The 23564-nt window shown below is 52.1% G+C and overlaps 2 protein-coding genes across 11 annotated transcripts in view; one reads left to right on the forward strand and one right to left on the reverse strand.

The window, feature by feature from the left end:
• The first annotated feature begins 993 nt into the window (after positions 1–993).
• ETV4 (ETS variant transcription factor 4) lies at positions 994–16035 on the forward strand. Of its 10 annotated transcripts, XM_080677659.1 has the most exons (14): positions 1450–1587; positions 1710–1820; positions 2002–2095; positions 2316–2363; positions 4270–4345; positions 9166–9219; positions 10679–10805; positions 11276–11419; positions 11642–11901; positions 13831–13905; positions 14055–14123; positions 14299–14471; positions 14738–14839; positions 15156–16035. In XM_080677659.1, the coding sequence occupies exons 5-14, from the start codon at positions 4270–4272 to the stop codon at positions 15378–15380; spliced, it is 1305 nt and encodes a 434-aa protein (XP_080533785.1). In that variant the 5' UTR covers positions 1450–1587; positions 1710–1820; positions 2002–2095; positions 2316–2363; the 3' UTR covers positions 15381–16035. The 10 variants fall into 10 exon arrangements, with proteins under 10 accessions (XP_080533782.1, XP_080533776.1, XP_080533779.1 ...); XM_080677650.1 differs by lacking the exons at positions 1450–1587; positions 4270–4345 and adding an exon at positions 1078–1194 and having other exon boundaries at positions 11258–11419; XM_080677653.1 differs by lacking the exons at positions 1450–1587; positions 4270–4345 and adding an exon at positions 1078–1194 and having other exon boundaries at positions 10682–10805; positions 11258–11419.
• A 3272-nt stretch (positions 16036–19307) lies between these two features.
• The window catches only part of DHX8 (DEAH-box helicase 8), a 31677-nt gene continuing 27420 nt past the window's right edge, over positions 19308–23564 (reverse strand). Inside the window, exons 19-23 of the mRNA XM_080677649.1 lie at positions 23155–23292; positions 22360–22488; positions 21986–22182; positions 20940–21119; positions 19308–20001 (exon numbers count right to left, since the gene is read on the reverse strand). Of these exons, the coding sequence (XP_080533775.1) occupies positions 19782–20001; positions 20940–21119; positions 21986–22182; positions 22360–22488; positions 23155–23292 (864 nt within the window). The 3' untranslated portion in view covers positions 19308–19781. The remainder of the gene's footprint in view (positions 20002–20939; positions 21120–21985; positions 22183–22359; positions 22489–23154; positions 23293–23564) is intronic.

Genomic DNA, 23564 nt, shown 5'->3' on the forward strand with positions numbered 1-23564 from the left:
GCACCCAGCATTGTGTCTGGCACAATAAATGTTTCTTGAATGAAGAGAATAAATGAGGTGACAGAGATAAATAACCAGTGTTTGGCCTAGAACGGAAATCAGTCCTACCCCCAGATCATCAGATCCTTTGGGCTTTTGCTCCTTAATCCGCATGTTTGTAAGAGGAAAGATGGCTGAGAGGAGCTGTCCTTTCAGAGGTCCAAGCTGGGGCCTCTGCTGCAATTACGAGGAAGTGGGTCACACAACTGCTCTGCAGAGCACAGACCCTTGAGGAAAAGCCTGGATTCCATGCCAGCTCACATTTATTGAGTGCCTACTGTGTATTACTTGTTGTCACATAGCTTTAATTCATTTAATTGTGGCCTCAAAGGGCTGTACAGGAGAACGTGGGCGATGGGGAACCGTAAACCCCAGGAGCTGAGTGACCTCAGCCAAGTCACCGCCCCTCTCGGGGTGTCCATTTTCAATCTCTGTAAAATGGAGACAATAGAGCCACTTCGCCAGGTTATGGGAATGAAGTGAGCACGTGGAAGAGGAGCGTTTCATAAACGCTAGGTATTATTGTTCCTCTGGGCACACAAGTCCGCTCACCTCCCCCCAGGGCGCATACACAGACATGTTCACACTCCCACGTACATGCAGATGCACAGAGACGCGTGCAGACGCCAGCCGGAGGAGCTCGCTGAGCCTCAGACCCAGGGCCACCGCCGAGCCCCTCAGAGAAGCCATCGAGTCCTCAGCGTCCCTCTTTTCCTCTCAGCTCTTTCTGAATGAACTCCGGCCGCGAGTTTATTTTTTTATGAATGAGAGCCCAAGCAGTGAATGAAGCCAGGAAGCAGCCCCTGCTTTCTGATTGGCCCCCGCGACTGGGAAACTCCGCCCCTCGGCTTGGCCAAGCGAGTCTCCGGATTGGCGGGCGTGCCCGGCCCTGGGGTTTCATTCACAAAAGTCAATGAAACAAAGGGAACGGGGTTGGGGAGGCAGGGGGGAGAGAGCCTGGGCCGAGGCAAGGGAAATGCACCAATCGGCGGCTCCCCCGGGCACACAACTGTCCGCCGCGCCCGGAAAACTAGCTCGTGCGTTGGGGATCCGAGGCCCGGGCCGCCGCGCTCCGGCCTAGCCCCGCGGCCTCGCTGCCGCCCCAGAGCATGCTCAGGACCCCCTGCGTCTCCAGCACAGAAGCCCCGGCCTCAGGTGAGGCTGTGGGAGGAAGAGGGAGGGAGAGTGCCCGTGATGCCCTGCCTCGCCTTCAACACACCCCACACTCTCACTGCCACCTCCGCAGATTCCAGGGCGGGGGTGGGAGGCGCTGAAATTCAGGGTTGGAGGGGGCGCGGGAGTTGTGGGCGTGCGAATGGTGCGCGCCTTGCCCGCTCCTCTGCGCGCGAGCACACACACACACACACACACACACACACACACACACACACACACACGTCTTATGTAACCGAGCCTGGGTAGAGCAGGGCTGCAGAAAGCAGCCGAAACCGCGAGCCCGGCTCCCGGGAGCAGGTGGGACCTCCTTTGGCGGGAGGGGAGTGGTGACGGCGCTCAGAGCTCAGCAAACGAAACCCCACCATCGCCTGAGTGAGTCGGAGAAGTTTTGCCGTCGGACCCAGAGCCTGGGGACGGTCCCCTCCCCGTCGCCCTTACCCACCCCACCCCGCTGCTTTCCCTGGACGGTGTGCGAACGCAGCCCCCCCTCCCAGGTCTCTGCCCCCGCGCGGGGCCCGGGCCTCGCGGCCGGAGGGAGCGGCCGGATGGAGCGGAGGATGAAAGGCGGATACTTGGACCAGCAAGTGCCCTACACCTTCTGCAGCGTGAGCGCCGCGCCTGCCTCCACGCCCGCCCCCGCCTTGCACCTCGCCCCACAGCCCCTTCCCCAAGGCCCCAGGGGGTCCAGGGTTGCCCGGCCCCTGAATCACCCCGAGAACCCCGTCCCACCCCCCTAGACCAGCCGGCCTCAGGGTGATTAAGGGGCATTCTTCTCCTTCCCCGTAGAAATCTCCCGGAAATGGGAGCTTGCGCGAAGCGCTGATGGTCCCGCAGGGGAAACTCATGGACCCGGGCTCCCTGCCGCCCCCCGACTCCGAAGGTAAAGAGCCGGAGAGAGAACCGCTTCCCTCCCCACCACACACCCCCAAAGGACAGATCCTGGAGCCCCCACCCTTTTGCCAAAAAGGCTCGCCCTCCAAGGGACTCTGATCATTCTTGGCCCCTGCCACCCCAAGGGGGGTCGCTGGGCTCGCTGGGGCTCCCTCTCTCTCACCATCACCTCCACCTCACCTTCTCCAATTCCATTATTCACCCCTCAGATCTCTTCCAGGATCTAAGTCACTTCCAGGAGACGTGGCTCGCTGAAGGTGAGTAGTCTATGACCTTTTCCATTACTGGGGTGGGGGTGCTCTGAACCCCGCTATTCCAACCCAGCCCACTTCCTCTCTCCCTATCCTCAGAAGCTCTCCAGTGCCCCCTCCCCAAGGCCCCTGCCTTTCTGGTCTCCAGCGCCCAGCATGGACACTTATATTGATATTTATTTTCTCTACCCTGAGCCGGGCTTGTGTAACTAGGCCTGGGGATGAATCAGACCATTGTGTGGGATATTTGCTTATTTGAATGGAACTTGGCCCCAGGCCCGTTTTCCTGGTTGAAATTTTCATTTGCAAAGTTTATTTGGCAGCAACCACCAGGCTGAGGTGTGTGTTGGGGTGTTGGGGGGAGGGGTGTGAGGAACAGGAAGATGAGGAGAAAGAGCAATTAATTTGTTACGTATCTTCAGGAGTTGCCAAAACATTGATTTTTACCTAAATTCTTCGTTTCTCTGCTTCCCAACTCCCAGTGCCAAACAATGTTCTGTCTGAGCCAAAAGAACAACAAACGTTTAAATAATTCTTTTTTGCAGCACTTTGTCAGAGAGGGCTTTGAGCTCCCTCCTTCCCCTAATAGCCTTGATTGTAATTCTGATGGCAACTGATCCTCCTCCTTTCCTCCTGAATTCCTCCACCCCAGGCAAATTCCCCCACTTGTGTGCCAGTGGGTTAGCTGTAGCTGCAAGCTGGCTGAGGTGGGGTCAGGAGCTGGGCCTTGGTTCAGTGGGGAAGTGTTCGGGGTCTCCTGGTTGGAGTCATTGGTGTGTTTCGGTGGGGCCTGAGGGTGTCACTGGTGGGGCTGCAGGCAGGAGGCGAATGGTGTTTGGTCTCTGAGGAGGAAGGGTTAACACCCCCATCTTAGGGTCCCTTTATTTTAACTCTCTGGAAACCAAGAAACCTTTTCGAAGGCTTTTCTCTTCTTTAGACTCTCCCCAGCCCTCCATCTGGGCATCCTTGGTGATTGTTTTAAAGCTCAAACCCTGCTCCTCTGGAACCCTCTATAAAAGCTTGGGGTAGGAAGGGAAGGTTCCTGATTAGATCCTTGGAGTGAGGCTAGATCTGTCTTGACCACTGTGGTATCCTCCAAAAATATATGTTACAGAATGACTATTTAGCATAGAGCAAGTGCTCGAAACATTTTGTGGTGCACCGGGGATCTTGAAATCTGGGCATAACAGTGGAATCCATGGCTCACTGGCTGGCTACGCGAGTGCTGGAGGGATCTGGGGGTTCTGGGGTACTTTGCACATCTTCCAGACTCAGCAAGCCCTGCGAGCTACAGGCAGAGCTATGCCCAGCCTGCCCATCCTCCTCCTGAGGTTCCGAGGTTCCGGAGCTGGGCTGGAGCTGAAGAACGCAGAGGTGTCAGTTTCCACGGCTCTCAAAGACTTCCTTTCCCAGCGCCTGATTTCTGCCTGGCTCACCAGGCTCCTTGTCTGTCCGTTGAGGGTCCCAGCGCTCCCCACAGTGGGCAGCTCCCAGGGCTGTGATCTAGGAGTGGGCTCAGAGGTTGGCATTTTGGCAGCAGCTGGTCCATTTGTGCCTGGGTTGGAATGGGAAGGAGAGGAAAATGTTCTCATCTTCTCTCAACCTTGGAAGCCCCACCCCTTGGCGGTGGGGGTCTAGGGACTGTACGTGTGTCTATCTGCATGTGTCAGTGTGACAGTGAGTGTGTGTGTTTCATGCTGCTGTCCTGCAAATCTCTGTACATTTAAATCCAGTGGGTGGGGAGGTGGGGGTGGGGATCGTAAGAAGGAAGGGGGGCGCCGCTGGGATCTCCTTGGTTCCCTCTCCTTCCTTCTGAGGGAGCAGCTCAGGTTCCCAGCTGGCGATGGATGGCCAGGCCTGAGGGGGGGATGCTGAGGCCGCTTGCTCCTTCTCATTCTCTCTGTGGAGACAGATGCAGCTGCCGGGGCCCTGTCCCCCTGCACCACCCCAGCACCACCCCAGCCTCCTCTCCTGCCTCTTCCCACCAGGTCAGTGACCCCTGCAGCCCAGGGGGAGCTTTGGGGTGGCAGGGAGGGGCTAGCCCCTTTGGAAACTTGCCAGAAATGGGGCGCATCCATAGGAATGGGGGCCGGAGTCCAACCGCCCTCCCTCAGCCTGAATTTTTCCTACAACCCCAATTTGGAAAGAAGCAGTAGGTCCTTCCTTGTAGTGTGTGTGTGTGTGGGGGGGGGGGCGGGGGGGCGAGGATTGTGAAACAGTCAATGGATGCCCAGGTTGGATCCAGGTCGATGTGATTGTGGGTTCAGAGTCTGTCCGGTCATCATTGGGGGTGAGTGCGAGTGGGGTTCTGTAGGGGCAAGCAGTTCAAATATCTTTGGGGTTGGGGTTTTTCTAGACAGAGCAAAGGGAGATAAAGTGAGTCTAAGAGGGCATGTCTGGTTTCGGGGTGCCTGGGATCTGTTGAGTTGCCGGAGAAAGGATCGGGCTGCTGTACGGAAACGCAGGCTCAGGAGGCTGAGCCCACGCTGAGCTGGTTATGGCAAAAGGTGTGTTGCTTTTGGTCCCGAGTTGCTTTCCTGGCTTGTGGGGAACCCTTGGGGACAATGACATCGGTCTATGTAAGGCACATTGCCTCTGGGCCATCTATGGCCTTTGTGTGGTCTGTGGAGTCCTAGAAGCTCTGCAGATGAATTGCAGGGGTCCTTGAGCTCTCTGACATGGTAAAATGTTGGGGTGTGCCATACACAAAGGAATGTGGATTTTCTAGAAAGAGAATGATCCTTACCTTTATGAGATTCTCAGAGGTGGGTCTCTGCTCCCCTTTTCGTAAGAATCACTGCTCTCAATCCCCCGCCGAGGTCTCCAGTCCCCTTGCCCTTTGGTTTCCCCCATTGTCTTTGTAAATCCAAAGGAAGCCCTTTGTGGGAAGGGTGTGCATGGGGGATGTGTTTTACTCGTGTGCTGCTGTGAAGTAAAAGGAATTGGGGTGTGTGTGAATCCCTGTGTATGCCCGCCAGTGCCTTAGCATGTCTGTGGGGAGAGAGGAGGTTAATCCCATCCCCCAGTCTTTTAGCGACAATACCTCCTTCTACATATTTCTGTCTCCATCTCTTCTAGAAGGTTCTTGGGGACAGATGTCTCCTCCATAGGTACAGAACTGGTTCCTTCCAGTACAGAGGATGGGGGCAGGGTAAGGGTGAGAGCTGAGGCCAGTGTTGACACAAAGGAGCAGAAGCTTTGGGGAATGGCTCCCCGCCTCTCCACTAGGATTCCTTAAAAGGCCCCTTCATCCTGCGATTGGACCCTAGGAAGGGGAGATGGTGATGGGGCTTACATGGTGTTGGTGAGTGGCTAATCTGAGGTGGAGTTAGCTGCTTGGCTTGCTTAACCTTCCAATTCTGGCGCCCTGCTTGGGAAGTCCCCAAGCCCCTCCTCGTCTACTACCCCCTCCCCCCAGCCTCCTTGTTGGAAGGGTGTTCCCTAAAAATTCTCTCTTTGGGCATTTTGCTGGCTTGGCACTTTTCCCATCCTTCGTCCCCTGCCATGTCCTCAGGCAGATAATCTCAACCTTAGTGCCAGGGTGGAGTTGGGGGAAGACTGGCACACTGGCTTGACAGCCAAAACTCAGCCAAGTTAACAAATAAATAAAGAATGGCATACACTCAAGACCAAACATGGTCATTAGAAATCTGCTCTCCAGGAAGGTGAGGTACAATGTTAAATGTTACTGTTTCTATTTCTTTTTGTTGTTGTTAATCCTCACCCCAGAATATTTTCCCATTGATTTTTAGAGAGAGTGGAAGGAAGGGGGAGAGACAGAGAGAGAAACATCGATGTATCAATTGATTGCCTCCCGGGTCGAGCCTGCAACCGAGGTACATGCCCTTGACTGGAATCAAACCCGGGACCCTTCAGTCCACAGGCCAATGCTCTACCCACTGAGCCAAACTGGTTAGGGCTTACTGTTGCTATTTCTATCTTTGTTAACAGTTTCTGAGCAACTGAGGCCCTGTCCCGCCCCTTTGGGAGAAGCCAGTGTTCTAGGGAAGGGCCAATCAGGGACTGGGGTTCATGCCACAGCCCATGTTTGCCTCCACTGATTTCTCCTGGCCCTGGGAAGCGGATGGCACCGCCTCTTCTGGAGTGTGGTCTGTGTGCTGGGGGTGGCACTCAGCCTCTGGGACTGCTGTGGAGAGGAGGTCCTGGCCAAATCTTCAGGCCTGGGGTAGAAGGAAAGGCAAGATGAACCCTAGGGTTCTCATGTGAACTGGCATGTGACGTCAGTGGGAGATGCCCCCAGCCATTACCTCAGTAGAAAGCAGCAGTTAATGAAGCCCCAGAGGGGACTCAAGTGCGTCAGCCTCCCCATGGTCTGCACCCCCCACCTCCCATCCTCAGGTCCCGCCTTGCCTAAGTAGCAGAGAGGGAAATGTTGCTCATCCTGCTCCCATTACCCCCACCAGCCACCTGTGGTTGGGCCAGAGGACACGGCATGGATGAACGGAGGCTTGCACCAATCTTGCCCATTCTTAAGGCACTTGTTAAAAATAAAGATGCCTATGGAATGAGACTTGGGGGTGGCTTGGAATCCACGTTTTAACAATGTCCCCAGATTCTTGATCCGGGCCAGTTAGGAAATGGTTGCCTTTGTGCCCTAGTGGCGCTTCCGAAAAGATGTGTGCTCCCTGTGTGTTTTTGTTTTTGCCGAGGGGTTTCACGTCCTACTGACTTACTTGATCACTTTAGAATTGTTTTACGTTGATGTTTCATCAATTCTTTAGCTGTTGGTGGCTCCTGATTCTTAAACCCCCTCTGCCCAATCCCTTTGTCAAGAAGTCAACTGCCTATAAACATCTATTTTAATGAAACACTTGAGTTTTAAAGAGTGGTATACACTCAAGACCAAACATGATATTTAAAGCAAGTTGGTGAAGAATTTTCCTGCCACCGCCTAAAATGTCCCACGTGAGAAGGGTTTTCCCCAGAGGACCTGCCTCTAATGGTACCTGGTGGTGGAGAGGGGGAGCCCTCAGGGTGAAGGAAGGGCTGGTTGGTTAGGATCTCTTCAGTTCTTGCTCCCAGGCCTACCACCCCGGTTCCCACCAGCCTGAGGACAGAGATCATTCTACCTTTATTCACAGAGTTGACAAATAATGCATTGAGTGCCTATTCTGAGCCAGACCCCATTCCTGGGGTACTGGGGAATCAGATGAACAAGACAGATAAGCCCCATGCCCTCAGCAAGCTTAACTTCAGGGTAGAAGAGATGGACAATAAACATGTGAACATAGTAAGTTCAGGTACCCATACCGTGCTGGGGAAGAAATAAAATGGATGCGAGAAAGGACTGGGAGGGGGGACCACTTTGGTCTGGGTGGTCAGAGAAGACCTCTGAGGAGGTGACAAAGTGAATTAAAACTTCAGTGGCCAGAAAAAAATAGGCAGGCAAAGACCTGGGGAAGAGGGATCAAGCTGATGAGCTTTGAAAAGAGACCAGAGCTCTAGAGAGTAAAGGGCCAGCAGAGGCAGGTCCCAGAGGTAAGCAGCATCAGACCATGCGGGGACTTGGAGGCCGAGGGGAAGAGTTTGGGATTCACACTTTAAGCAAGAGAGCGAAGTGATTTGACTTCTGTTGCCCTGACAGCTATGTGGAGAACAACTGACTATAGGAGGTGAGAGTGGAAGTAGGGAGTTTTGATTAGAGGCTGTGGCTGAAATGACCAAGGAAGAAACTCTGGAGCCTTTGCCCAGGATCAAAGCAGTAGAGTTTGGGGTGTCTATTTGTATAGGCTAGAATGAGTGATAGTGTTCTCCAGCCGTCTCCTTGGACCCTCACCCTTACCAGCCATTCCTGATTCTGGTCATCTTATCCATCAGCTTCTCCATTGTCTAATCCGAGAGCAATCTCCTTGGGTTTCAGCACCTCACCTTTGAGCCCCTCTCTTCCTGGACTGTCAGGAAGTTCTTCTTGGTGTCTTCCCTTTCCCTTCTTGCTATAACCTAGTCTTGAGAGAGGGGCAAACCTGAGCAAAGACTCTGGAGTCAGGGGAGGCACTCAGCTGTAGACCCACCTGAAGGAATTGGTGAGACCAGGATAAGAACTGGAAATCAACCCAGATGTCCTGGTTGGAGGCCATGGATGAGCCTCTGTTCTATTTTAGTTTTGCTGCCTAATTCCCAAACCCAGCGCCACCCACGCTGGCACACTGGGAATGCTCCTTGAGAACTTCCAAGCTTGGGAGCCCTTCTCTCTTCCAGCTGCACGTCAAAGGGATGAGGCCCTGACCTCCCAGGGTCCCCAGCCTCTTCCTCTCCATTGTCATCCCTTTTTTTACCTGCCTTGAACCACCCTCTTTTCTCCATTCCATCTCTTTTCCTGGGATCTAGAGTTCTAGATTTCACCTTGGAGGTTGTATAAAATGCAGATTCCAGCCCAGAGTCAGAATCTCTCCTGTGATTCAAAGTCCACAGGATCTCACTCCTTGTAATGCCTGCCCATCCCAGATGTGACTGCTGTTGCTTTGAGAGAGCTTTGTAAACTCTGAGGGGCAGGGCGTCTTCACTTCAGAAACATGGAGGGAATAAAGACAAAGCATCTAGGAAAAGACTGGAATCTGCTCAGACAGGTTCTGAGAATTTGCAACCTCGCCCCTCCAGGGTCTTAATGGAGCCAGAGATGGAGGGCACTAGGACCTGGTGTGGAGTTGCCTTTATTTCTAGGAAGGCTGTTTTATTTTGGGGTGGGTGCTAATCTGCTGGGCTGCTTTAATGGTATCTCCCAGGGGCTGCCATCCAGGGGCCACCTCCCACCCCCACTCTAGACTCACCTTTGACCTCTCTTTCGCAGCTCAGGTACCAGATAGTGATGAACAGTTTGTTCCTGATTTCCATTCAGAAAACTGTGAGTAGAGGGCCCTGGGTAGAGGAAATGGGGAGTGGGCAAGGGCAGGAAATGAGTCACAGGGACAGAGAATCACAAAAGATCAACTTGTTCTCTCCTAAAGAGAGGGGTGAAGGGCAGGGCTCCCCATTCTTGGGTTTGGACTCAAAGACCAAGGCAGTAACTGGTACATGAAGACCTTGGTTCCAATGGGGGCTTTCTCCATCTTAGCTGTGTGTCCTTGGAGCAGACACTTCATCTCTCTGATCCTGCATTCCCTTGTTTCTGAAATGGGCAGGCTTGGACCAGTTCAGCAGGGTCCAGTTCTACCATTCTAAGTTACTTTCATGCAATTTGAGAGCTATTTTGTGGCCCCCAACCCATTAGCAATGTTTGTAGACATTTTGGGTTGCCACACTGGAACTAGATGCTACTGGCCCCTAGTGGGGAGTGTCATGGGATGCTACTAAATACCCTATACCAGTGGTCGGCAAACTGCGGCTCGCGAGCCACATGTGGCTCTTTGGCCCCTTGAGTGTGGCTCTTCCACAAAATACCACGGCCTGGGCGAGTCTATTTTGAAGAAGTGGCGTTAGAAGAAGTTTAAGTTTAAAAAATGTGGCTCTCAAAAGAAATTTCAATCGTTGTACTGTTGATATTTGGCTCTGTTGACTAATGAGTTTGCCGACCACTGCCCTATACAATGCTCAGGATAACACCCCCAACAAAACATTTCTGGCCCAAATGTCAATAGTGCTGCTGTTGAGAAACCCTGCTTTAATGTCAGACACTTTGCTCCCAATTGTCTTCCCCAATGAAATGAAATAGGGCACACATAATTGAAAACAGCAGATAACAGATGGGTTGATAGTAGGCATTTGACCCGGCTGCAGTGAGACAGAACCTCACACTCTGCCAACTTGGACCCAACTCTTTGCTTCTCTGCCTGGTGGCTGGAGTTTGTGGACCCAGCAGGGGCTACAGGCAAGGCCAATGTTCTTCACAGATAATTAGGAGCGTGTGTATAATGTTCGTCAGCTGACATGTGAGTGGCTAATATCCAAGCTCCACCAGAAAAAGAAAGATTCTTTATAGCCCCAAATAAGAAAACATTTCTCTCCCTTGGAATTTTCCAGGGCACTCAGGAAAACCACAGGCCCTAGGTTGAAAGTGCTCTCCCCTACAAAGGTGTTTTTTTTTTGGGGGGGTGGTGTTGGGGTTGCATGAAATGTTGAACTCGAGACCATTCCTTTGGTTAATATTAGACATTTTCTTGATGTATAAAACTAGATATAACGTAAACAGCCAAACTTCTTAAAAGTGTGTGACTACAACTCTGAACACTGAGACCCAGAGAAGGGAGGAGGCTGTGCTGGTCACCCAGCCGGTCCTCAGAGAGCAGCAAGTGTAGGAAGCTCTTACTGCCTCTTCTGAGACACTCTCTGCCCTGCTCTGCCCGCCCCCGCCCCAATCCCCACAGTAGCTTTCCACAGCCCCACCACCAGGATCAAGAAGGAGCCCCAGAGTCCCCGCACAGACCCGGCCCTGTCCTGCAGCAGGAAGCCGCCACTCCCCTACCACCATGGCGAGCAGTGCCTTTATTCCAGGTGAGGGGGCCGCCCCGGCGATGGAGGAGGGAGGGGGCACTCAGGAGCAGAGGCAGCGGTTGAAATGCAAGTGAGACAGCAGGAAGGATTTCCGAGCACCCGTAAGGGAGCAGTGCAGTGAGGATATCCTCCGAGTAGTTAGGATGAAAAACGCAGGAGTGGGTCCAAGGGATATGTGTTAAGGCTGGCCGAGTTTGTTTCCACTGAAGAAGCCCAGTGGCTCTGGGCTGGGGAGAAGTGTTCTCAAGACCACACCTAGGTTCAGCATTTATAAAAGGTGAAAAAGAGTTCATTCGGGGCCGAGTCTGGCTCCTGCCATTCCTTTCCCAGCACCCTGTCCTCTTCCTTCTCCTACAATCCCCGTGCCCTGATTTCTCTGGGGATGGATGAAGGGTTCAAAGGGTGCCCTGGCTTCTCTGCCCCCTCACCCCTGTCTCCCCCCTCAACTCCAGTGCCTATGACCCCCCTAGACAAATCGCCATCAAGTCCCCCGCCCCTGGTGCCCCCGGACAGTCGCCCCTGCAGCCCTTTCCCCGGGCAGAACAACGGAGTTTCGTGAGATCCTCTGGCACCTCCCAGCCCCCCCCTGGCCATGGGTACCTCGGGGAGCATAGGTAAGGAGACCCCCAGAATGGGAGCCGAGATCTCAGCAGTTTTTCCTCAGTCCCTGAGGGTCCTCCATCTGCCTTTAAGAGACCTGGTGTTGGGGGAGGTAGGGAGGAAGGGATATTGACACCCACACCCACACTGGAGCCCACTCTGCAAGCTTTGGGAGTGGCAGGCACCAGGAGGACTTAATCTAATACTCTCTTCCTTCTCCATCCACCCATATCCAGCTCCGTCTTCCAGCAGCCCTTGGATATTTGCCACTCCTTCACATCCTCTCAGGGAGGGGGCCGGGAACCCCTCCCAACCCCCTACCAACACCAGCTGTCGGAGCCCTGCCCACCCTACCCCCAGCAGAGCTTCAAGCAGGAATACCTTGACCCCCTGTACGAACAGCTGGCCATGGGCCAGGGTGGGGTCAATGGGCACAGGTACCCAGGGGCGGGGGTGGTGATCAAACAAGAGCAGACGGACTTCGCCTATGACTCGGGTAAGACACATTTCAGGTGGGAGGGGTTGGGGTGAGATTGCTGGGTGGGGTGGCATGTGATAACCCCCAGAATGTCTTCCCACAAGTTCTTTACCTTTTTACTAGTTCACAAACTCAACCCATTCACTTTCTTCATAGATTCAAAATAATTGTCATTTTTTCAGTCAGCAAACTTATATTCAGATAAAAAATAAATGGGATTAGGTCCTTACCCTGTGACTTAATAGGAAAGTTAAGCCATTTCTTTCTATGTCTATTTAACAAGTATTTGGGGGGTTAATTACCTGTAGAGACCAAAGTACTGTTTGAGGAGTATGAATTTGTGGATTTAGAGGATACAAAGATTAATAGGTCGTTCTCAGTCCCAGAGGGAGCCCAGGGTGGCTCATCAGTTGAGCGTTGACCCATGAACCAGGAGGTCAGAGTTCAATTCCCAATTTGGGCTCGATCCCCAGTTGGGGGTGTGCAGGAGGCAGCTGATCAATGATTCTCTCTCATCATTGATGTTTCTCTCATCATTGATGTTTCTCTCCTTCTCCTTTCCTCTCTTTGAAATCAATAAAAGCATATTTTTTAAAAATACGAAGGGATTTGAATGAAGAGAAACATGAACTTGAAACTAGCCAGGTTCATAGTTCCCAGTTGGGACTCGGGGTTAATACAGCCTGTTCAAGCCCACCATCTTGGCCAGAGCTGGGTACCGGAAGTAGGGGCTGCTGTAAATTCTAGTTCCACCGTGTTGACCTGAGTGAGATGCACTCAGCCATATTATATTCCTAAACAGCTGTAGTTCAAAGCCCCAAGTGCACAGGGGAAGGGCCCAGAAAACCTTGGCTTGTTACACTGTTACCATCCCCGATTGAATTTCTATGCAAACTTGCATGAGAAAAATATTCAGCCATTAGAATAGGCTCAGAGCTGGCCAGAGCTGTCGAATTTCCCTTTTTCTGATGCACAGTCTTTTAGGGGCAGGGGAATGAACCACAAACCCCCAGGCTGTCTGAGTGAGAACCAGAAGGGCGCACCTCTCCTCAACCCCAGGGCATAAGCCTGAGCCACGCCTGGCAGTGAGATGCAGGAAAGAGGAGGGAGACGCTCTTGCCGCTGACCTTCAAAGGATGTAGACCGGAGGAGATCATGTTACTTGCCCTTGAACTCCTGCCCCTCCCCCTTCAGCTTCCTCTGAAAGGAGTCAGGAATTCCATTCACAAAATGGATGCATGAATGAGCCCACTCCCGCCTCCTCCCGGAGGTGTCAGGTTTCACCATCTCATTCATAGGTGGGAGTGGAAGGCCAAGGGGCTGGAACTTGAATGGGTGGCTTCACACCACCAACTCCTCCAGGTGGAGTGGGGATGTTTCAATCCTATGGAATGGAATCAAATGGAGTGGAATGTGCTCTGCTGTCAGAGCTGAAAAAAAACCGGCCCAGTGCCCACTGCCTCTTCCCTAATTACAGATCCATGCAATCTCTTTCCCTCCCACCCACTCTCCTTTCCTCCATTGATTCCTCCCTCCCTCATATAACACACTGGGCAGGGAATCTGACCTGCTGACCGGAGGTTAGCCCATTCCAAGGAAGTCTTAGACATGGACACTGTACCCTTTCCCCGGAGGTTCATCTCTATCCCTCCCTCCTCCCCCTAAACTCACAGGAAACAGCTGCTCCCTGGAATCCTGGGCCTTGTGGAACAGCTTTACCCACCCCAGCTGCTGCCATCCCTGCCCTCTGGCTCAGCCCTCAAGCTGAAGGGTTCCAGCCTCACACCCCCTCTGGGTGAACTTCCCCTGGGACTGTGGTAGGCAGGCAGCTGGGAACAGAACCGGAAAGCAGGCTGGCAGGAAGTTCCTAAGTGTGTGTGTGTAGGCCTGCTGCCCCCACCTCCACCCCAGCCACCTATAACATCACCCTTCTTTCTCTACCCCCAGATCTCCCTGGGTGTGCGTCAATGTACCTTCACACAGAGGGTTTCCCCGGACCCTCTCCAGGTGACGGGACCATGGGTAAGGCAGCCCCCTCTCCCTGCCAAGTCCTCCAGGTTGAAAAGAGTCCTGCCATGGGGGAGGGTCTCCTGACCAGGAATCCCTCTGGACACTCTGGGGTCTCATCAGTGAACCCCCAGATCTGAGTGACCCCCAACTTCCTCCTCAAGGCTATGGCTATGAGAAACCTGTGCGACCATTCCCAGATGATGTCTGTGTCGTCCCTGAGAAATTTGAAGGTCAGAGACATGACTGTTCATGAGAGGGTCAGGTTTTTTCCGTGCCCTCTGACTATGTCACCTGGGAATCACATGACATTTCATGAGAAAGGGCCTGGAAAGACCCCGGGGAGAGAAGGTTGCTAGGGGGACCCAAAGGCACAAACCCTACACTCCTGTTTCCTGTGTTCCCCAGGAGACATCAAGCAGGAAGGGATGGGAGCATTCCGAGAGGGACCGCCCTACCAGCGCCGGGGTGCCTTGCAGCTGTGGCAGTTTCTGGTGGCCCTGCTAGATGACCCAACGAATGCTCACTTCATTGCCTGGACGGGCCGGGGGATGGAGTTCAAACTAATTGAGCCTGAGGAGGTGGGCCTCTCAGATGTTCCCACCACTCCTTCCAACGGATGTTGGGCCTGGAGATGAGAGAGCCTGGGAACGGGTGGCATGGGTCTTCACCATCATCGTTGCTTTATCTCACCTGAGTTCTTACCAAACCGGGGTCTTTGAGCTGGTGCTTATTTGCCTGACCAGCTCAGCATTTTGCACTAAAAATCTCAAGTGCTCTCTCTGACCGGCCGCTCACTTTCCTCTGCTGAGCTAGCATCGCCATCCTGAAATTCTGTTTCCCACAGGTCGCCAGGCTCTGGGGCATCCAGAAGAACCGGCCCGCCATGAATTACGACAAACTAAGCCGCTCACTCCGATACTATTATGAGAAAGGCATCATGCAGAAGGTCAAGGGCTAAGGGTCCAGGGACAAGAGGGTGGGGGCAGGGGGACAGAAGCGCATTCTCGGGAGTTTGTAGGAGCAGATGGATAGTGAACCAGTCGGAAGGAACAAGAAATTGTGGACAATCCCAAAAAAAGTGCTAAACATTAAGAAGTCCACAGCATGGAGAGATTGAGATTAGAGGTGAACCCCAGAAGGGAGTTGGCTGCTTAGAGGAACAAGAATGGAGAGAAATGAACTCCACACATCTATCTGCCTATTCCCCACCCCTACACTGACCTGGAGAGAGTTAGACTGACCCAGCCCCTCTCTTCCCACAGGTGGCTGGAGAGCGTTATGTATACAAGTTTGTGTGCGAGCCTGAGGCCCTCTTCTCTCTGGCCTTCCCGGACAATCAGCGTCCAGCTCTCAAGGCCGAGTTTGACAGGCCGGTCAGTGAGGAAGACACAGTCCCTTTGTCCCACTTGGACGAGAGCCCTGCCTACCTCCCAGAGCTGGCTGGTCCTACCCAGCCCTTTGGCCCTAAGGGTGGCTATTCCTACTAGCCCCTGGCAGCTGCTCCCTGGCCACCGGGGTGCTGTCCTGTGTACATATAGATGAACCTGGTGTTGGGGAAACCCTCACTCTGAAACCCACAGATGTCTTGGAGCAGGTCCCCACTGGCCTATCAGCCGCCCTGGCCCAGACTCTGAGCTGTGCACCAGAGTCCATGGGAAGGACGCGTGGAGACACTGCAAGTGAAAGGTGGAGTCTCAGAAACTCCTGGGGGTCTCATCTCTGGCCTCTTCCTAGGTCCATCCTAGAGGCCCAATCCCCGCCCCCTCCCCCCATCACAGAGAACAAGAGTTTGTTCTCTTCTGGGGGACAAAGAAGCATCCCTACTTTATTCTGGTGGGGAGGATGCAATGAGTTCCCCAGATCGCCCATGTGGGGAGGCAGAAGCCTGGATCTTGCACTCCACTCCAAGCTGTGGCCCTGGAGGGTCCTGCTTGTCAGTTCTTGGTGCTCTGTTTCCCAGAGGTGGGGGCAGGGGCAGGGGCGTTGGAGGAAGGAACCTGGGATGGGGGCAGGGATGGAGGCAGGGAGGGCTGGGTTCCTGCTCTGAGGGCCCTTTGCTCTGCCCGTTCCTAGGCCCAGGCCTGGGATAGCACCTCCACCACATCTGCCAGACCCTAATAAAGGCCCCTGCTTCTCCTGTTGTCCTGTGTCCTCTTTGCTGTCAGGGGAGAAGGACCTGGGTTTAAAAGAGCTTGACCTTGAGACAGATGACCAGTTTGGGGTGTTTCCCTGACACAAGTTACCAAATGGGTTCTTGGGAAAGGACAGTTCTCCTCTTTCTCCTCTGGAAAATGGGTTCATGGGCTCAGTGATACTCTTCCCCTCCCAGGATTATTATGGGAAGATCCCGAAATAATGTACATAGGGTACTTTGTAATCTAGACCAGTGCTTCTTGGCCATCTCCCTGTGGGGGTAGGGCTCCTGGAGCGTGCTCAGGCAGGATCTGGCCTGTGGTTTGTGATCACAGTTGCTCCCGTGAGCCACCAACAGCGTGTCCCCGCTCCTGCCATGGCTCCAGGTTGCTGTTTCTGCTGAAGTTGGGGACAAGAGTTTGGAGAGGATCTGGAGAACGGGAAAAGACACCCAGACACAAGGGTGAAGGGAGGCTGGGACAAGCCCTGGGTTCTGGCCAGTGTAGGAAAAGGACACTAGATCTTTGGGGGAAGGGTAAGTGGGAAACAGCAGGTTCTCCTTGCCCAAATCGGGGAGAGCAGAAACCTGGAGCTGAGTTTTCTGGGGGTGGGGTGGGAAGGGCAAGGCTGAGAAATCGGTGACACCTAGAGAAAGGAGTGTGACTGAGTATGACAAAGCGGTTCTGCGGAGCTAAGAAGGAGGCCATTGTAGACCCAGGCCCTGTGCAAACAGCTTCCCAGAAGCCAGGCGCTCTCCAGTTAAATCCGAGCCACAGCCATGCTGAGGCTGGACTGCCCTATCCTCCAGTGCCTGCCACACCACCCTAAATTCCTGCTCAGCACTAATGCTAAGACCCAACAGTCCTCACAGGAAGGGATGCCTCTCAACCGCTGCCTACAAATAAAAAGCAACATCTTATTCCCCTAGAAACAAAATATCAATGTAGTGATGTTTTTAAAATTTAGAGCAAGGAAAATAAAAATTTTAAATACAAATATATATAAAATTTCCATATTCAAGCCAGGATATCACAGCAAGAAGGTGTAAAATTTGAAAGGAAACAGGTCCTGAGCACCTGCACATGGCATAGGGATTTAGATGAGAATCAGCATCATGGAAAGTCTCGCAGGCTGAGACCTCTGACCTCTAAAATGTTCATTAACAAGCCACTCCTCACAACTCTGTTCAAAGCTTTAAAATTGGAGGGGCACTGCTCCAAGGAGACAGCTACAACAGCCCCCTGAGGAAATTCCTCGGGCCAAAGGAGAGCCAAAACCAAACCGTGCTCCAGACTGAAGGTGAACCTAGGACCAAGAAGCCTGACCCAGCAGTAGAGCTTACACATGCCCCCTGCGGACAGTTCCCCCCGCCCTCCCCCCCACACACACAAACAAGCACAGACTCAGCACATGTGCAGGGGCAGGAAACTCCTGAACTGGGCTCCCGCAGGGGTGCAGTGAACAGTCGACTTTAATGGCCAAGAAGATTCCAGCTCCCTGCATGAGACCCACATCCTCTCCTGGGTTGTCACTCAACCTCGGGTAATATTGGTTCAAGGAAGAGAAACAAGGGCCCCATTGTGTGTAAGCAGCAGGCGAGTCCTTTCGAATTGCTGGAAGCCCCCTTCTGAGCAGACTGGGCAATGCGGCCGGTATGCCGTTTCCTGATGGACAGTCAGGTCGGAATCCACCATGCTGTGATAGCAGAGAGTTACCCCAGCACCTAGGGGGGACGTTCAAGAACAGAGCTAGGGTCCTTCATTTCTTGTACCAAAAACCCAGAAAGATGACCAGCCCTGTCTCTCACCTTGGCCTGTTAAACATCCCCTCCTCAAACTGAGCTTATCCCAAAAGTCCATCTTCAGGGATTATGATCTCAGAGGTGCCAATGCCATCAGTGCTGGTCACTCATCTGGGACAGGTGGGCTACGAAGCCCAGAGTTGGTTCCTGAACTGGACCTGGGCTGGAATTAAGACTGGGGAGCTGGGTGCCCAGCCAATAGGGCCTTTTCCGTTTCCTCTGTCGGCTCCTACACTCTTCTCCCTATAAGGCCTTACGTGTTAGCACACAAACATCCCCTGCCCTTAATTACAGGCCTGGGCTTCCTGAGGAGTGCACTCAAACAGAATCGGAGGCTCACGCTCAGCTCAAGAGGGGCAGGGACCTCAGTCAGCAGACTCCCTGACCTGTACTCCTCTGCACTGAATTCTCTGAATTGTGTCTTTAGAGTGATTTGTCTGCGGCCCAATGACAGCCTACATTCCTTCATTTCCTACAATGTTGCATAGTCTTTTAATGTCTGGCTACAATTCTATGGCAGTTCTAGTATTTACATAATTTCAGAACTTACTAGAATGGGGGAGGTAGTGTAGGCAACATACAAGGTGCCAAACTGCCTAGGAGCTTCTAAACAAGCTCCACATCCAGAACAGCTTTCCAGACGTCCCACAATCGGGCCTGGCAGCGTCTGTCTGATGTTTTTCCTAGTCAAGAGCCTCCTCAAAAACGGTGAGAAGCCCTGGCCGGGTGGCGCAGTTGGGTAGAGTGTTGCTCTGATACGCCAAGGTTGTGGATTCAGTCTCTGGACAGGGCACATACAAGCAACCAACAAACGCATAAACAAGTGGAACAACAAATCAATGTTTCTCTGTCTCTCTCTCTAAAAAAAGAAAAAATCCATTAATAAAAATTTAAAAATAACTGGGCCCTGGGAAGTGGTTATTCCACAAGAGAATGCTAAGAGCACACCACTCAGTGAGAGACCCAGAGCACAGATACTGGGCAGCACAAACCGGCTCTGAGAGGTGTCATGTTGGTTTTCTGTTTGGGACACGGGAGGGGAAGCTTTGACCATAAAAACCCTTTGTTAAAGCCCATCGAGGACCTCAGGGAAAACAAAATAAAAGCTTTGTGATTACTCGCACGTTTCAAAAGGAAATAGGATACGCTACACATGATGAGTGTGGTAGGCGGCAGAGCCAGGGACAGCCTTCTGTATTCAATGTGTGGCATCTGTAACCACTCAGGCGCCAGACCTGAGAGCCTGTGCAGTGGAAGAGGTTAATCGTGGGGCGATCCGCGGCGGGGCTGCGACAGCGTAGGTGCTAAGACTGGAGATCTGTGCTGTGTATCACCTCTCAGCCTAAAGAGGCCCTGGGCTCTGGTTTCAGGGACTCTCCACTATGTACACCAAAGCCCCAGATACTAAAACCCCCCACCCCGAGTCCAGGCCAATATCCTAACCTTTCAGCTCAAAGAAATCCTCACAGAAACCATTTTTGTTTCCTTAAGAAAATAAATATTATCAGGTCAAGGGAAAGTACAGGGGTTGGATAGGAGCAGGAAGTGGGCCAACACTTTCAATGAGCTTCATGGCTCCCTCCTCCACACAGTACCAGCTAGGGCATCAGGGTCCCCATCATGTCCATCTGTCTGCATGTCCAGGTGTCCGATGCTCACAACCCATTTCCCATCCCAGGGCTGCACGAGTTACCCCTTTCTTGGAGATGATTCAGTGAACCCCTGTGTTGGCTGTGAGCTCCAGGTGGCCCCAGTGAGTTGGGGTAATGCGGGCTGGACATTCTGGTCAAACCAGGTGTAAATCCCTGGTTCTATTTTACCACAAGGGAAGAAATGCAAATCAAGTTTGGAAAATGTCCAGTTAGGATCGTATCCTCATGGTCAGCTTTTCACCAATAAGAGCGAGTCCAAGCCCTGGGCCACTGCCACAAGAGAGGCAAACAAGTCTTGCCTGTCAGCGCCGCCGGAAAGCCCGGGATATTCTCCAGGCGTTAGGCTCCTCGTAGCGGTTGTACAAGGGTTCCAGGCGCTGCTGCTTCTTCTGCTTGCTTAACTTCGTCGGGTCGGAGACCTTGAAGAAGGCAGGAGCGAACTCCACAAGCCACCGGGGGTCGATGGTGGTGACCTCACGCATGTACTCCTTTGTGGTCAGCACCAGCTCATGGTACACCACCCTGAGAGGGGATAAAGACAGGATCAAGTCTCCAGTCACCCTGGTCCCTAATGGGCCGCGGCTGAGCTTGCATTTTACCCTCTCACCTCCCCTGCCTGACCCCTCGGGAGACTGCAGTATCTCTATTACATCCACACTCCAATACTGAGGAGGCTGCACACCTTAACCACAAGAAAGCTGTCAGCATCATGTGTTCTAGACCTGGCTCTGGCTCCAACTAGTCATTGACAAAGTGGATCACACCGCTTCTCTGGGCCCGTTTCCTGCTCTGTGAAATGGGACGGTGGTTTTTCAGGCTGTCTCCACAGAACTCCAGGGCCCTGAAGAGGAGCCTCAGGAGCTGCCACAAGGAGATGGGGGAAAGCCAAGCAGGCAAGGCTCCATATCCCCAACCCTTCTACCATGGCGGCATGATGGTTTTAAATCCGCTTTATATTAGGATAACTAAGATTACAATTTTTTTAAATGCTACTTGAAAAAATTTTTTAAACTACCGCACTAAATGATCTCAAAGATCCTTCCTACCTCTCATTTCCATGATTTATTTCTCTCAAAAGGGTCTGACTGTGCCTAATTCACACTTCTGCTGCCCTAGAAATATAAGCAGTGTTAGAATAGGAAGTGCTGGGGGTTGGGGGGGAGCAGGGAAAGGGGTTAAAGCAGCCGTGGGCAAACTAAGGCCCGCGGGCTGGATCCAGCTGTTCTATCTGGTTCTCTTGCTCTCCCCTCCGCTCCTTTACTTTGAATTTATATTAGTTCACACAAACACTCCATCCATGCTTTTGTTCCGGCCCTCCGGTCCAGTTTAAGAACACATTGTGGCCCTCGAGTCAAAAAGTTTGCCCACCCCTGGGTTAAAGGCACAAACACAAAGTGCCAATAGATTTACAGGTTCTCTCTGCCCAGAACATCTCCCAGACCTGGGGCCTGCCCACCTACCATTCCGGCTGTCTGTTGAAGAGAGCACTGGAAGGATGGATGTAAACCACTTGCTGGTCGATCAGTGTCCGGTAACCCTCCTGTGGGTCTTTCTTGGCAGCATTTCGGAAGAATCCACTGCAGATGGCCTTTTGCACTCGGACTGTGGATTTACCGCAGGAAACCACATCCAGCTTGTGTCTATCAGGAAAATAAATCGAGAGAGGACAAAGATGTGAGGCAACTCTGTTTTCAGAGATTCTATCTTCCAAGATGACGGTGCCCAACACCCCCATCTCGGGTCCCCAGAGTAGGCACCAGGACCCTTCTTCTAGCCCAACCTTGGGCAAACTACGGCCCGCGGGCTGGATCCGGCTGTTCTATCCGGTTCTCTTGCTCTCCCCTCCGCTCCTTTACTTTGAATTTATATTAGTTCACACAAACACTCCATCCATGCTATTGTTCCGGCCCTCTGGTCCAGTTTAAGAACCCATTGTGGCCCTCGAGTCAAAAAGTTTGCCCAACCCTGTTCAAGCCCTAAGAGTACTAAAGGGGCAGCTCTGCCAAGTGGGCAAGATGGACACAATAAGAGCCAGAGATTTAATTTAACTTGACTAGTAATGTTTCAGATGCTTGTAAATAGATTTTTTTCAACAAAAAAATCATCTTCCTCTCAGAAACTTCTTATTGATTGATATGAGAGAGCGAGAGAGAGGAGAAACATCAATGTGAGAGAGAAATATGGATCGGCTGCCTCCTACACATGCCCCAACTGGAGATCGAGCCCACAACCTAGGTATGTGCCCTTATTGAAAATCAAACCCGCAACCCTTCGGTGCACGGGATGATGCTCCAACCAACTGAGCCACACTGGCCAGGGCTCTCAGGAACATTCTGAAGTGATTCTCAGCTGCACCCTTTCATGGAGAGGAGTATAACAAAAATGGAAAAGCTGAAGGAAAAGAGTTATGCGAGGAATCTATAGCTCCACAGTACATCTAGAGATGAACTGACATGACATTCAAGGAAGTTCAACTCAAACATGGAGAAAAGACACCAGATGTTACCTGTCCATTATGCCTAACATCTGCTTGCGAATGTCCTGGGCCCGGCGCAGAGAACGAGCTTGGATAAAGTTCTCATAGCACCATGGGTTGGAAAACTTGTTGTTCTTCCAAGAATTGTACACGGCCAACAGGGTGAGGTGGTCTCCTTCGGTTTGGTGGAATTTGGCCTTCTTCTGATCAGCGAGGGCTTGTTTATCCTGCCAAACAGTGGGAAAGATTATTTTCTGCCCAGCAGCTACTAAATGAACACCCAGCAGTTCCAGGAAGTCCTACATGGCCCTGTTAAGCATCCACATTAAGCACTGGAGTGGCAATGGCTGATTTCACTCAGCTTCGCCACCATCTCCATATGAATGTGGGTCCGAACTCCCTACCTTGGGTCTGTAAAAAACGTTCTGCACAGACAGCATGGACACAATGGTCAGCATTTCCTCACTGCAGCCCAGATGCACAGACATGATCAGCATTTTGCACAGCATTGGTTCCAGAGGGAATTCTGCCATCTAGAGGGAGAAGAAGAAACTACAATTGCTTCCCTGTGGAAGCTCCATCTGGACTTGCCAACGTGAGACTCTGGTGAACAGACCATAGGAGGTTTACCCAAGCATTATGATGTGGGATGCCTGTCTATCAGAAGACATTGCTGTTTTTATTTCCCAATGAACTACACGTGATCAAGAACATAACTACTGTTACAGTAGGTGGAAATTTTGCAGACATCTTTTAAAATTAAGGCTAGGCTCAATAATATATCCCAAGGTAAAATTGACTGTGGATAAAATTTATTTTTCCATAAAGAAACAGTCTTAAGCCCTGGCTAGTGTGGCTCAGTTAGCTGGAGCATTGTCCCATGCACCAAAGGGTTGCGGGCTCGATTCCCGGTTAGGCACATAACCAGGTTGTGGTTTCAATCCCGGTCGGGGCATGTGCGGGAGGCAGCTGATCGATATTTCTCTCTCACATCGATGACTCCCTCTTTCACCCCCTTCCTCCCTCTAAAAATCAATAAAAAATAAAATAGTGGGAAATGCAGTTAAAAAACAGGCATCTAGAATTGTGCTCAAAACTTACCCAGAGCCTCAGAGCTTGATTTTGCACAAAATAAAAGAGTAAAGAAGACTGGCCAGGGGATCTTTCCAAAAGCACCAGAAATTAAGTGTGTCCCCTACCCTGCGGCCCAGGCGAGTAAGCAGGCCCTCATCATCCAGGGCCCCCAGTGTGTACAGTTGCTCCATGGCTGTGATCAAGGTTTCCATTGGTGGGGCATCCATGAAGTCAAAGGACAGAAGGTCATTGATGCCCATGGCCTAGAAGAGAAGGGAAGAAAGTATGTGATGGGAGGGTCAGCCTTGCCAGTGAAAAAAGACTACTTATTGGCTTTCTTTCCTGTTTCTTCAATTGCAATTAGGAAGCCATCAGCAAGATTAGCAGCAACCTCCAGGGCTGGGCCACACAAAACTCAAGACTAGTAGAAAGCATATACTTTCTCAGAAACTTTAAAAACACTCCTCAAAATGACAGTACATACAACTCAACAATTTAAAAACGGGCAAAGAACCTGAATAGACATTTCTCCAAA

Source organism: Plecotus auritus (assembly GCF_963455305.1).
Source record: "Plecotus auritus genome assembly, chromosome: 7".
Lineage (NCBI taxonomy): Eukaryota > Metazoa > Chordata > Mammalia > Chiroptera > Vespertilionidae > Plecotus > Plecotus auritus.

Coding starts and splice junctions, on each gene's coding strand:
- ETV4 (XM_080677650.1), top strand. CDS start 1,761: ATGGAGCGGAGGATGAAAGGCGGATACTTGGACCAGCAAGTGCCCTAC. Junction 2,364..9,165: donor GGAGACGTGGCTCGCTGAAG/GTGAGTAGTCTA, acceptor TCTCTTTCGCAG/CTCAGGTACCAGATAGTGAT. Junction 14,472..14,737: donor AACTAATTGAGCCTGAGGAG/GTGGGCCTCTCA, acceptor TGTTTCCCACAG/GTCGCCAGGCTCTGGGGCAT.